General features: G+C 30.8%; 1 protein-coding gene across 1 annotated transcript in view; it reads right to left on the bottom strand.

Annotated features, from left to right (window-relative positions):
* The window catches only part of LOC126779071 (uncharacterized), a 50,949-nt gene that overhangs the window by 18,842 nt on the left and 17,133 nt on the right, over positions 1–14,974 (bottom strand). Inside the window, exon 2 of the mRNA XM_050502885.1 lies at positions 11,523–12,083. Within this exon, the coding sequence (XP_050358842.1) occupies positions 11,523–12,083 (561 nt within the window). The remainder of the gene's footprint in view (positions 1–11,522; positions 12,084–14,974) is intronic.

Genomic DNA, 14,974 nt, shown 5'->3' with positions numbered 1-14,974 from the left:
TGCTATAATATATTTAACCTCATCGCATAATATTTTATTATAATGAATTATATAATTCATCTCTCTCACAATTAACATTTGGAGAATCGTCTATTTGTGATATAATAAAGGGAGATGGACTAAATTCGATGAAATTTAACACATGAAGAGATCATGATTATTAAATATGTAAAAAAAATTAAAAAAATTTAGATGATTTGATCTTATATATATAGTAATTTTTTAATTCGACGTGTAATTTAATTGAAGAAAAAATTTAGTCTCTTTCTTACACACATGATATTCGAGTTTTAACCGCAATCATTGTTTTTATTTTATCTATTTATTTTTATTATTTCGCAGTTTATTGTTTTGCATTTTGTTAACTGTTTGAATCTTCATAATTATTACTTATAATTTACAAAATTGCTTGTTTACTGTCATACATGACATAGTTTTAAGTGGAAACTTGATTGGTGTGTGAACGAGTTAATTGTTGTATAATGTATGTGGTGTGTACTGTATATATGTTTCCCAATTATAATAATAAAAATAAATAAAATCATACTTATTCTTTTATCATTTTGTCCGACGTTTCAAAGAGATGAGCTGCAGCCAATTCTACTTGACTTCGAATCGAAGCGTAATCGTTGCCGTTCATCCGATTTCCTATTCTTAAATGCAATGATCGATTATTGGTATAAAAGGTAACAATTAAGTTTGGTTTTGACATAACGGTATATGTTAATCATATCGTTTCAGTTCCGATCCAAATAAATAAAGAATAGACAAAGTTGGATTGGAAGTTAATCTCGAACTTATTGTAATCTTTATAGATTAGTAGAATTGTAGGATAAATTGTGTGGAAGTTTCGCACGTTGGACAACGTTGACTAAAACAATGTGTTTTGCCTATCATTACTCTCATTGTCTTTATATGTACTATCATTTTGCGAACACAAGCAGACCGTGCGACCGTTTTGCAAAATTTAATGAAATTGATGACGTATTTTGTTTTATTAATAATAAAACACACATCAGATAATTACATAAGTAATTTACTATTTCGATATCGAAATACATGTACGATATCAAAGTAAGTTTTATCACGTAATTTAAGTCCTAATACTGCGCTATTAGCTGCTATATATTAGTGTATCGTTGGTTTTGTGACTTTGAACGCGCTCGTAAAACCGGTAAAGCGTAACAATAAGTCGATACGGACACAAGAGCTGTTTAAAATGTATGTATGTCGAACTTTCCCTTAAAAAAATTGTATTCGTCTTCATTTTCTATCGCTTGTCGGATTTCGAACTTCATTTGTAATGCAGATTTATTATGATATATTTTTTTTATTATTATTTATTGCAGGAAAGCAGACTAGCAAATTTAGCCACATTATCGTAAATACTCTGCCCAGTGAGACTGGCCTGTATTGCTTATTTTGTTCATGCAAAAAAAAAGATGAGACATTTGTTAAAAAAAAATTGGACTCGTTAAATGTAAGAGTAATAGACGTTTGTGGAGACTTAGGGGAGACCAACGCCGCAGAATTCGGATACTAATATTTGTTACTGGACTTCCTCTTCATTTGCAGAAGAGATTTTTGTAACCCCCCTTAGGAGGGATACGGGTTATGTAGGATTGTTACTTTTTAAGTTGAACTTCGTCCAAAAAAAAGGCTTTTTACAATTATAAGCGACTAATCCCTATGAACCTCTGCAAAATAGATATTGTTTTTAAAAGAAAAACTTCAAAATTATCATTATATATATATATATATATATATATATATATATATATATATATATATATATATAACTATTCTATTCTACATATATGTATGTCAACTCTTGATTTGAACTTTAGTGTCTTTTAGTTGGATGATTTAGATTGAATCCGGTAGGTAGCACTGCGATCGGTTTTCAGTTTTGTTTTAAAAATAAAAACTAATGTAATTATTGTTGTTTACGAAGACAGAACAAACAAGTAGTTCAATATAAATTATCGTAAAATCTATAAACAAAGAAGTTCCTATTACGTTAACCTCGTTTCGCAATCAAAAGAAATTTCAAACTACTTAATTATACAGGAAGTGAATTTAAATAACATTCGTTATTAAATTCTCACAATACTTATTAAATGGACACGCCTCTTCTATTGTATTTAATTATCTTGATATAATGTAACGGAAACGATTTAAAAAGTCAACTGGCTGTCAACGGCTTTGTATATAATGAAGCTTATAATTATTTTATATATCGTGTACTGACAAATATATACATATAATATAAGCGAAATACCATCATGTGTTCTCTTAAGCCGAGATGGCCCAGTGGTAAGAACACGTGAATCTTAACCGATGATCGTGGGTTCAAACCCGGGCAAGCACCACTGAATTTTGATGTGTTTAATTGGTTATTATAATTCATCTCGTGCTTGACGGTGAAGGAAAAAATCGTGAGGAAACCTGCATGTGTCGAATTTCACTAAAATTCTACATGCCACATGTGTATTCCACCCACCCGCATTGGGGCATCGTGGTGGAATAAGCTCCAAACCTTCTCCTCAAAAAGGGAGAGGAGGCCTTAGCCGTTAGCAGGCTGTTAGCCTGTGAATGTCCCACTGCTGGGCTAAGGACTGTACTGTACTGATCTATTAAACTGTTCACCCGATTGACTTGAAATTTGTCATAGTTACACCTTCTTCGACGTAAACTAAGAACGGATGTTACGCAAATCTTATCCTATCTACCAGTACGAAGCCGGGAGATTAACTAGTTCATTGATAAATTATAGTTTCTGTCATATTAAGTTATGAAATTTTATTATTTAATTCTTTTTATTTTTTTAGTTTTTTTTAATAACTTTGATATTATTTTCAATTAAATTTTGTTTCACTAATGACGAAAAATAATTATAATTTAATATGAGAGTATTTTTTCAAATGAGCATGATAAGCTAATTATTTATTTTAATAATAGATAAGTATATTTACATGTAAACATCAAATATTGCATGATCTTTGTAAACTCAAGTTTGTAATAAAGAATATTTTAATTTGAAATTATAGTAACGGGTTGTTAATATCCCATTGCTTGACTCCTATCCGTTTAAGAAGAAGGATTGGAACTTATCCCATCACACTACAATGCGGGTTTGTACGATGTTTTTCTACACCGCCGATTTAAGTAATTCTTTTTTAATATATTAATAACTTCGAAAGAAATCATCCAATTCGGATGATTTTTAGGCAAGCGCGCTCCACCTTAGACTGTATGATACCTTTCCATGAGGTATGATAACAGTCAAGCGCTAGCCTATATATATTAAAAAAAAAAGATGGACCTTAGTTTGACAAATAAAGAAAGTTATAGTGATATAATTTAGCTTTCATAAAACCAGATGATTTGATGATCAACAGCAGTGGTATTCTGTATCACTTCATTACTCACCCGTGAAATGTTGACAACCGATTTATTGTGATATACTATTTTGATGCGTATATTCTTGTAATGTTATAATTTTTATGGTCAATGTCGCATATCACTTTCTGATATTTAACAAACGTTTTCTGCGGTGAGTTTCGGGTTTGTTCATACAGATTAGTCTTACTGGATAAAAATTGCGTGAAATAACGATTTCAAACATCAATAATATTATTTATATAAAATATAATATATTTTATTAGAAGATACTATGACGAAATAATTTGTTCCAAGATCCCATTGTTGTACAAATTATTTTATCCTCCTTATTACCTCTACTGGTGAAGGAGATGATTGAGTATTACCCAGTGGATCGAAATTGCGATTCAAAAGTTGATGTTTTTTACAGTAGCTATTTTTAATTATTATTTGTATATATATTTATAAGACTTTAATGTAAATAATTCTTATGTAAATAAATATTAATGATGATGAGAGAAGAAAGAAATTATTAAATATATAGATATAAATTTATTTGTATATAGTTGACTATGTAATTACATTGTAAAAAAAATATACATTAAATATAAAGTTACCGCCGATTCGGAATTTAAATTCCAACGAGAATAAATCGCAAGAAATTCAATAATTACACGTTTCAACCAATTATTTTGTAAAGGTATGTTAATATATGATTTAATTATTATTTATCTTGCATGAAAATCAAATACTTACAATATCTCAAAAAATCTTCACGCATTTGTATCATCTGTTTTTTTTAGTAATTTAGTCTCATTTATGAATGTTATTTTTTAACATAAAAACTCATCGTATACCTTAAAAATTGAGGCATTTTCCGACCGACTAAGTTATCTAGTGTTTATAATTCATCTCGTGCTTGGCAGTGAAGGAAAACATTGTGAGGAAACCTGCATGTGTCTAATTTCACTGAAATTCTGTCACATGTGTGTTCCACTAACCCGCATTGGAGCAGCGGGGCGGAATAAGCTCCAAAACCTTTTCCTGAAAGAGAAAAGGAGAGCAGGCCTTAGCTCAGCAGTGGGAAATTCACAGGCTGTTACTTCGGTAGTATAGATTTCATAAGAATGTATATTTGCGTAATGATATGCGATTTACACAATTTCCGGTTATTAGGTTTTGATGTCGAAATTATCTCTATTGCTTCTTCATCTATGTTATTATGCATCGTGTCCTTTCCTTGATAGTTTGTGAAGATGAATTTGACGGGAAGTCTTCGTGTATACTTATTAGCCAGGTCTAAGTTATAAGCGTTATTAGTTTTATAATTTTGACACAGTATATATTCCTTGGGACAGTAGTTGCAAAAACCTTTATAAAGTATCTTTTCTAAAGATTAATCTACAACGCGACCGCGAATCGGCAAGCGCAAGCGCAGCGTAGGGCGCCCCCCAGCCAGGTGGACCGATGACCTTAAAATGGTGGCGGACACCAACTGGATGCGGAAGGCGGAGGAGCTTTGGCGCACCTTTGGAGAGGCCTATGTTCAGCAGTGGACAATGATTGACTGTTGATGGATGATTATCTACAACGGCTTTTGTTTTGTTACACTCGTCCGTTTGGACTCTACTACCACTTACCATCAGGTGGAGTAGAGTCATTTGCCCTCCCGGCGAATATAAAAAAAAAACACTCGATCTTATTGCCTGTTAGTGACAAGTATTTTTTGTTAGATTATTTTTTGGGATGAACGGAATTGCAATTCAACGGAGTTCTGCCGCTAGCACCAGTAATAACACTGTTCAACGCGATCATATTTTTTACAATAGCTGTTTATAATTTTTGATTTCTATTTACTTCTTTTAGACTTATAAGTAATACTTAAGTGAATAAAAAATTTTTAATTACTAATATATTAATATTATTATTTATTTAGCCGTATAAAGCCTTAACAAACTAATACACACGTGTGTTACACTAATTGGTCGTTGCACCTAAAGTTAACAACTTTATGCAATCGAATCAATAATGTTTCGCTTAATATAATATTTACATTTTATAATTAAGAAATTAAGCGGGGTATTGCATTATTACCTCCTGGACTATGTTATCTTTTCAAGTTAAAATTACTAAGTTTTTTTTTTTTGTTGATGATGTTTTTCGGTATTTACGATCATGGCTATATATTACCACCAAACACCATTCGTATTGTTGTGTTCCGGTTTTAAGGGTGAGTGAGCCAATGTAACTACAGGAGACTTAGTTCGAAAGATTGATGGCGCATTGACGACGTAAAGAATGATTAATATTTCTTACGGTATTAATGTCTATGTACGATGGTGACCATTAACCATCAGGTGGCCCGTTTGTCCGTTCATCTTCCTATTTATATAACAAAGGCGTTACACTTAGTAATTATCAAAAACCTCCAAAAAGTATATTTTACAGCAGAAGCTACTTTAAAACGTAAAAATATCGTGATGATTATTAGTTATAATCTTCACAATATTTTGGATAAGCGTTGTCAAGAGTACATAAAAGGGCAGTTTGCCTAACAGCGGCTACAAGCTATTATAATAATTTTATTGAAACTTTGTATGAATGCTATGAAATTTATTAAATTATCGTTATTTTATTATCATTTAATAGATATTATTGATGTATAGAATCGATTTTATTTTATTATTATGTTTGGACCATACAAAGAGATAATCGCGTTCGACGACGCGTAGTTTCCGCAATGCCTTTCACTGTTTGCTTATGCATAACGTTATAGAGTTTAAGTGCTAACTTTACTTTTATTCACTTATCATTACATATATATTCCTTTATATAAAAGTATATATATATATATATATCAAAAACTAGCTACAAACATTTAAAATTAAATTAAGTTCAGTTTTTATATTATAGATGTTATCTATGCATAGTGTTTATTTTATGAAAAGTTTTTATTTAAAATCAACTTTAGATTTATCTGAAATTTTGTATATTTTGTGCCGAAAATAAAATTGTATCTAGCAATGTATTTATAACAATTTTGTAACATATTATGTAAACGCAAATATGTTTTCATGTTTCGATAGAACATCCCGTCCGGACAGATCTTTCTAGTCGAATGACAATTTCATCACTTTCTGACGTATATTTGTAGTGTTGCCATCACTTTTTGACATTTCACGATCGTGTTCCGTGTTCTGCTTGAGTGTTAACAAACTACATGTAGTTTTAAATGAAGGATAAGCGACTGCACAAAATATAACTTTCAGCCATCGATCTATCGAATGTTGCAAATGAAACACCTTGACTTCAATCATGGTCATCACACGTATCATTTTCCGTCACACCATCATGTTTATTATGTTGTAGCAAAAACTGTAACTGTATCGGACTTGTTTGGTCAGCGTGTCTAATTCGCAAGATTCTGTGACGAGTTGAACAAAAAATTAATAGTAAGTTTTAACTAATAATATATCCTATTACGCGTACACCTTATGTCAGAAGTGCAACAGCTCAAAGGGCAAGGCAATAGCAAAAAGGCATTACGCTATTGACGCTTGTTTTATTTTTCTTTAATTTTCTCAGTAGTATTTGACTTTGGCAGATTACTTCGCCTATAGTGAGAGTAAGGTAGATGATACTACCCCGAAGAACAAGCCAAAGTGATAACACCACAATATGGCCATAAGTAACAGAGAAATCGGTAGGTTTGTGACGATAAGCTCGACCTTATTTACTGCACAGAAACATCTAAAAAGACAATAGCTTTGTGTGAATCCATAATGAATATCATAGATTATTCAAGAGACCAATGATATCACGTAGATTCGATGTCAAATTTATTTGTCTTTATTCCTCATATGGTTGGGATAGTATATATGCGATTGCTTAAGTCATCTGAATCATAAGATCCGTTTACACAATAATCCTTAACTGGAAAACACGTTGACTATTTCTTAATTATTCATAAATAGATGATTACAAAACGACACGGTCCGAAAAGGCGTGTCACAATAATTAAGAAAGTTCACATTTGTTCAGCGATTTGCGTTTCGGTTTTTTTATTGAGTAAGCTTTAACGACATTCGTGATGGTGAACGACCGTTTTGAGAAGAAGATTTGGAGCTTCTTCCACCATACTGTTTCAATGCGTGTTGGTGGAATACACATGTAGCAGAATTTCACTTAAAGTACTTTTTTTAAAATCATCAAGCACTCAGCAGTGGATCATCGTGGTGGAAGCTCCAAGCGTTCTTTTCAAGAGGAAAGGGATTAATCTACCTGTGGGTCAAAGTATCCATTGTCTCAATAGTAAAGCATGTCTAGCTATGTTTTAATTGAAATAAGTCAACGTAACAGCTATTTTGTATGAACAAATTCGAATTTCACTGTTAAACACATTGACTAAAATAATTATTATAATATATAAAGAAAACAATAATCAAAATTCACGAGTGAGATACAGTCAGTTTTAAAACGGTTACTTATTACTGCTTAGCTCCTTACACGCCAGCTTATATTTGTTGCTTCTGTTTTTTTTTAAATAAAAAACGATTATCAGTATGGCATTGCACAGATTAAAATTAGCCTTTATATGCCAAGTGGTACGTTTAATGTACATCTGTAATCTATAATTTTTGAGTGATGGGTAACGAGACAATTTTTTCACGTCACATATTATATTATTACTTCGAAACTTACGATTCATATTTTATATGTAAGCTTTTGCGATTTTGAATTACGTTTAATTTAATTCATTGATACAATACATTTAATAAATATACATTAAAGTGGATATGTCAAACCTGTAAAAACTAATAAATTGTCTATGGATTCATCTTATTATCTTTGATTAGTCTATTGTCTATGCCGGATATCTATATAGTAATTAATACGTATCTATATATAACTAACGGCCTAACATATAAACGTTGCTAAGCGACAGATTAATTAAACAATGCTGTGTCTTCTTCTTTCGAATGTCAAATCAATAAAGACAGAAAGAGATGAATCAGTGTTATCTAAACATCCGCTAAGCAATGTTTATAAATAAGGCTGTAATTGTGATAATAATGCATTAAATTAGTTCAGTACTCCCCGTGCCTCGGAAACCATGTAAAGCCGTTGGTGAACTCTTTCCGGTCGTGTCGGACTGTCGTCCCATCGGATTATGAGAGTGACGGTAGAGAGAGTGCACCTGTGTTTGCACACACACGTGTGCACTATAATATCTCCCGCGCAGTTTGCTAATCTCTCTTGAGATTGGCCGCCGTGGCCATAATTGGTCTGGAGGACATTATTATTATTATTATTAAATTAGTACATATTCAAAATTACTTTTGAAACATTTATTAAGCAATTTAAAACATGTACTTAAATATGTATTATTACGTATTATGTATTGTTAATAAAATTAAGGTAATATAAATTTTATTACCAATGCATTAATCCGTTGTTTTGTAAATTGTAATAAATTCTTGCCTTTATTATAGTTAAAAATTACCATAAAAGTTTTCGTAACAACAATTATATTGATATTAAAGTGTTATGTTGTCACTTTTAGAAAATGGCAACATTAAGCGATTATTTCGGCAATTTTGTGTTCTTAGAACCGTAATGTCATTTAAAGTGAGTGAGTATTAAGTTGTGACTTGCGGTATAAAGTCGGTTCCATATTTGACGAACGATTACTTGATAAATCGTGATTCTTGAAAAATGCGTTGAAATTATACGTTAGAATGTATAAAAGTTAACAAAAATGTTACAATATATAAATATGCTTATAATTCTTTAATGAATCTCATTATGAATATTTTTTGATGTTACAATATTGCAACGTGCGCTTGCACAATTTTTTTTATTTTTATTCCTTAATAATTTGACGATAATTAATAACATTGAAACATCATAATAATGAAATATCGAGATTATGATGACTTTTTTTTATAGAATAGGAAGGCGGACAAGCATATGGGCCACCTGATAGTAAATGGTTCCAACACCCATAGACATTGGCATTGTAAGAAATGTTAAACATCGCTTACCTCACCATTGCGCCACCAACCTTGGGAACTAAGATGTTATCACGCTTGTGCCTGTAATTACACTGGCTCACTCACCCCTCAAACCGGAACACAACAATACCAAGTACTGCTGTTTTGCGGTAGAATATCTGATGAGTGGGTGGTACCTACCCAGACGAGCTTGCACAAAGCCCTACCACCAGTAATAATGATGAATCATATCATTGGTTTACTCATTAATGGATTTTTTAAATAATTTATTAGGTGATTTATATTTAATTGTGCGTGATAACATTAGTTTAAATTATATAATTATTATCATTATATATATGTATGTATATATAATTATTATACATTACATAAAATAGTTTAATATGTTTAGTAACTAAATGTATTCCATCAAAATAATGACGTCAAAGTCATATGATCGTTCTGAATACAGTCATATGTGGACCCAGCATAATGTTTCCGAATAGATCGTCATGCACCGGCGCTAGTGAAAGCGGTTGCGCAACCAACAGCTGAGTGAGATGCAAATAAGTCAGTGTCAAATATATTTTGTTGATTTAGGTTTAATATCGTCACGTAACAATGTTTCCGAAGTTTTTTTTTTAATTTATAGTACCATATTTATGCTCGTGCTATTTATTTATCTGCCTATTCATTTATTTGATAAGGTATACCAACAATTTATAAACTTATTCCAGATCATAAAAGTAGTAATAGTAACAGCCTGTTAATGTCCCACTGCTGGGCTAAGGCCTCCTCTCCCTTTTGAGGAGAAGGTTTGGAGCTTATTATACACCACGCTGCTCCAATGCGGGTTGGTAGAATACACATGTAAAATATTTTTTGATGTGTGAATACATCACTTACAAGTGTGCACATTATTTTAATATTTTAGGTTCAAATAAAGTTAATATTACAAAATTTATGAAATAATTAAAATAAAAAACACATAGTAAAAATTATTATATATTAAGAATTTAAGCTATCAGAATAAAAAGTTTTATCTTTGGTACAATATAAATAATATAAGGTGTATGAACGAAACGGCGAAAACGAAATAAATGTAAATAGGTAATTCTTCATTCAACACTAAATTGTAACAATCTTGTAAGAACTGATAAAATAAATATTTTTATTTTTGTAATGGCAACTTAACGTCACGTTTGGTTATTGTTCGTATTGCCTGAAGTGAGTAAAAAAAAATTGTTCGTCGTTTTTTATTTGAATAAAATTATTTTTGATTAAATGCAAAGGTTTTATATCATTTTTCAAAATGAGGTTTCGCTTTTTGTGATGCATATTATATATATTGATTTTTTTATTCTACAGGAACCCAATATACAATTATATGTCAAACATATACTAATATTATACATTGGATAATTTTGTTTAGACTATATAATATTATGCTATGACCCACGGTAGCGGAGTAGTACCGCATTATTTTGTATTTATTTTATATTGCTTAGGGGTAATGTAGAACTGTCATTGGAAATGTCTTTACAATATGAATATATTACAAAATATATGATGATAAAAATAAAAATAAACTTACCTGCGCACCTAAAAACCATGCAAAGAAAGTGTTAATATATAAAATAGTACATAATATAAGTATATAAATAGATGTGAGGAAGCAAGACATAGTTAAAGAGCTTAGAAAGAAATATATAATATATAGAAATGTATATACAATATCAAATACCTGATGACGCCTTGATCTAAAAATAATCTGGAACGTTCTAGAAATTTCTACGCTTCTAGCTATGTCTTGCCACACGACCACATCTGAGCTCTGTTAGTTTTGATTTATTTATCTGCTAAGTAATTCTCATCACACTGTTAAGTAATTCTATCCGAATTTATTTTATGAAATCTTTTTTATCAAAAAAAATTTTTAAAGCAAAGAACCAAATTGAAATGCTTACAAAAAATAAACAATTTATGAATATATAAAATGGAAATTAATTATAATGTGGATATAACAATAACCGCAGAGTTAAATGGAGCGAATAAATCTTATTACTTAACGCTTAAAAAAGTCGATGAGATAACTATGATAATTACGCAACGGTGTGATAGAATTTGCAGATTATAAACACTTACTTTCATCATTTATAACTGGACCAAAACTGTGTCCTTCGTTCGCTGAATACTCTATACTGTTCGAATCTTGAACACCTAGTAAACCGGCTCTTCCTACTCTGTGGCAACAACTCTTTAGCAAGCTCCCACAAGAACCATCTAGAAGGCCACCAACCATCCAGCAGTAGAAGAAAAACTCACATGTCCCGCCTTGGGAACAGTTTTTTTCAATCTGTGCGTCATCTTTCTTTTCATTCTCTGTTAGAAGATCAGAAGCTTCTGGCACATTGTCTAATATTCTCCCTTTTCTCTTATCATTTGTACTATGAATTTGTACTTTATTTGTACTTCTTAATTCTTTTATGATTTCGTTAATTTTTTTCATCTGTGCGTCAGATATCGGTTTGAATTCTGGCAGCACTGATTCGTATGAAGCGTTCGGATACACGTACAAATTTCTTTTAATTTTCATATCAGTTTGTATGAACATAGGTTTTATATAATTCGGTTCGTGTTTTTTATTATTTAATTTTCCCATTCTTTTTATTTCGTTGTATCGAGCTCGATGTGGGTCGTTGGCATCTGTTCGGATGAAAAAATTGAATGAATTATTTACAATGCTTTTTACAATTAGTTATTTATATAAAGAAATATATAGTTAATGAGCATAGATATATATGATATAATGGTATAGATATTGTGATAATGATAAAGTAAAAATATTAAAATGAGAAGATGAATTTTATTTTTGTGATATTTATGGTACAATAGTTGATTTCCATTTTTTGACTTATAATGGTAAGTGTTGACCAGCATCTATAGACACTTACATCAATACGCCACCAACCTTGGGAACTAAGGTGTAGCTCCCGTGTACTACACAGGCTCACTCACTCACACACGAAAGCACTAATTAATGCTTTTTGGTAGTAGAATATGTAAATGGGTAATATCCACCCAGATCCGCCCGTCTGGGTAGATATTGCACAAAGACTTACCACTTGGTAAATTTCTTTTAATAGAATATTATATAAAAATGTCAAAACTCGATTAGTTACCTAAGTTTGATTGAGTCTTATTATTAGTTTAGGTTCAAGCTAAAAATATACTTTATTCAAATGGGCTAGTGGCATAGACAGTTTTAAATCAGCAATTTTTCAAGATTACGTCAAATATAAAGCTAGCACCCATTCGGAGTGTAGATTTGACGGAAAATTCAGGGTACTCAGTAGGTATTATCGAATTCACGAATTAATATGTATATTTATAAACTATTAATGAGAGTATTTTTTATAATTCTGCTACTCTTAATTTTTCAATTTTAAGTAAATTAATATTATTTCTATTTACCCCTCTAATTAAGCGTAAAGTTTATGTTAGGGGTGGAAAGGAAAATAGCTCAAATCAGGATCGAACCTGCGTCTTTTACATCGCTAGGTACCCACACCATAGCCATTGACGCTTCATTTATTTACTTTTTATATATTATATATTTATTTGTTGCTTTGTGTAATCATATTATGTACTAAAATCTCCGAAAGACGGTTTAGTTATTTTTCCAGTAGGAAACAACGTCTCGTCATTTATTAGTACGAAAAATTAGATATAAATTATTATTTTGTTAACTGTATTTTTCGATTCGAGAATATAATTAGCGTATTATAAAAAAATATTCTCTAATGTCGGTTTTATTACTCGATAAATTCTAAATAGAAGCGGTAGTAAACTTACCAATTAAATGAGTTTCATAACAGTCATTTTTCTCGGACGCTAAGTAGGTCGTACCGTCATCAAAACAAATTGAAAACAATAATTTGTCTTTAATTTAAATATTTTTATACGTAACGTTTTGAGATTAGATAGAAGATTAATTTATATTCGATGTAAACATAATGTTATCATAAGAAGAAGAAGAGGTTGTAAAGAAGGCTCCATTTAAATAAGTTGCGTAATAATCTCCACTTTTCTCGGACGCTAGCTGTGTCGTACCGTCAAAAAAATATAAAAATTGTTTTTTTTTTAAGAAGAATATTTTAATAAAATACGACGATGATGATATATATAAAAATACTCCAACTAATTAATCACCTTTTATTTTCATAGTTAAAGATACAGCTTTCAAAATTTATCAATTTTTATCAAAATTAATAATGTTACTACTACATACATTGGATTAGATTATACTGAATACATAATAAATATAATATTTACAATATAACCTACTTATTAAAGAAGTAATGCGTACATAAAATATAAGTTATCTATTAATTTATTGAGATAGAAGGAATTAAGGAGCATAATTTAAATAATAATATGATACACATCACACACACATCACATTGGAATAATATTTAATTATAATAATAATTATAATAATATCCTGGGACGTTTTTCACTCACGGCCATCTGATTCCAAATTAATCTTGTACAGAGCTTGTACTATGGAAACCAGACAACTGATATACTACATATACTATTTTTCTTTTGTAAATACATACTTTTATAGATAATTACACCCAGACTCAGGACAAACAGACATGTTCACGCACACAAACATCTGTCCTGGGTGGGAATCGAACCCACAACCTTCGGCGTGAAAGGCAAGTATCCACCAACCACGCCAACCGGCTCGTCAAAATTACTTAACAGATGATCATGAAATTTTGCATACACGTTGTCTGGGGGACAGAAAGACATAGAATAACTAAAACCTGCTCCACCCCCTCACACGTGGTCAAAACCGCGGGTGGAAAATAGTAATTAATATAAAGATAAAGATAATATTTACTTTTAAAAATTGTGCAGTGTACGCGGTTTTTATTCCGTTTATTGGTGTAAGCGTAAATTGACGGCAAGTATGTTTCTGTGAAATATATCTTGCAAGGAAAAAAAAATTAATATAAATGTATTTTAATTTATATAAAATGTAACAACCGAATATATTATTTGGGAGTCTACATCCTAAAGAAGTTATAGTTTCACTTTCAACTACTTTTTAAACAAATATAACATCAATGCCTACTGGAATAAAGTATAGTTTGATTAGATTTGAAATAATTCACTTCCATCCATCGAAACAAACTGTAACAATTGTAATACACTAGTAAATTATAAAGCTACACGCTGCCGTAAAATGCAAAAGCAATTGAATAACAATTTTAAATCACTATATAATTTGCAACGATATATTTTTCTGCGGACAGTACACTTCACTTTCACGTACCAATCGCGTAATGTTATACAATTATTCTGTTATTTGTATTGTATTGTAAAATATTATCGACTTTGTCATCAGTTGTTTAGCATACAGACTAAATAATAGTGATACAGACGGACATAAGCCATATCATCGCTTTGAAAGTGAAAACACATTATGGAATTATTTATTAAAACTTTATTTGTGTGATTTGTGTTTCAGTTCAGAAACACAATAAGGAGATTCAGGTGAATGAATTGGGTGGTACCTATCCAGA

Source organism: Nymphalis io, chromosome 28, assembly GCF_905147045.1.
Source record: "Nymphalis io chromosome 28, ilAglIoxx1.1, whole genome shotgun sequence".
Taxonomy (NCBI): domain Eukaryota; kingdom Metazoa; phylum Arthropoda; class Insecta; order Lepidoptera; family Nymphalidae; genus Nymphalis; species Nymphalis io.
The sequence above is the reverse complement of the archived record's forward strand: the minus strand, read 5'-3'. Positions and strand labels throughout refer to the sequence as shown.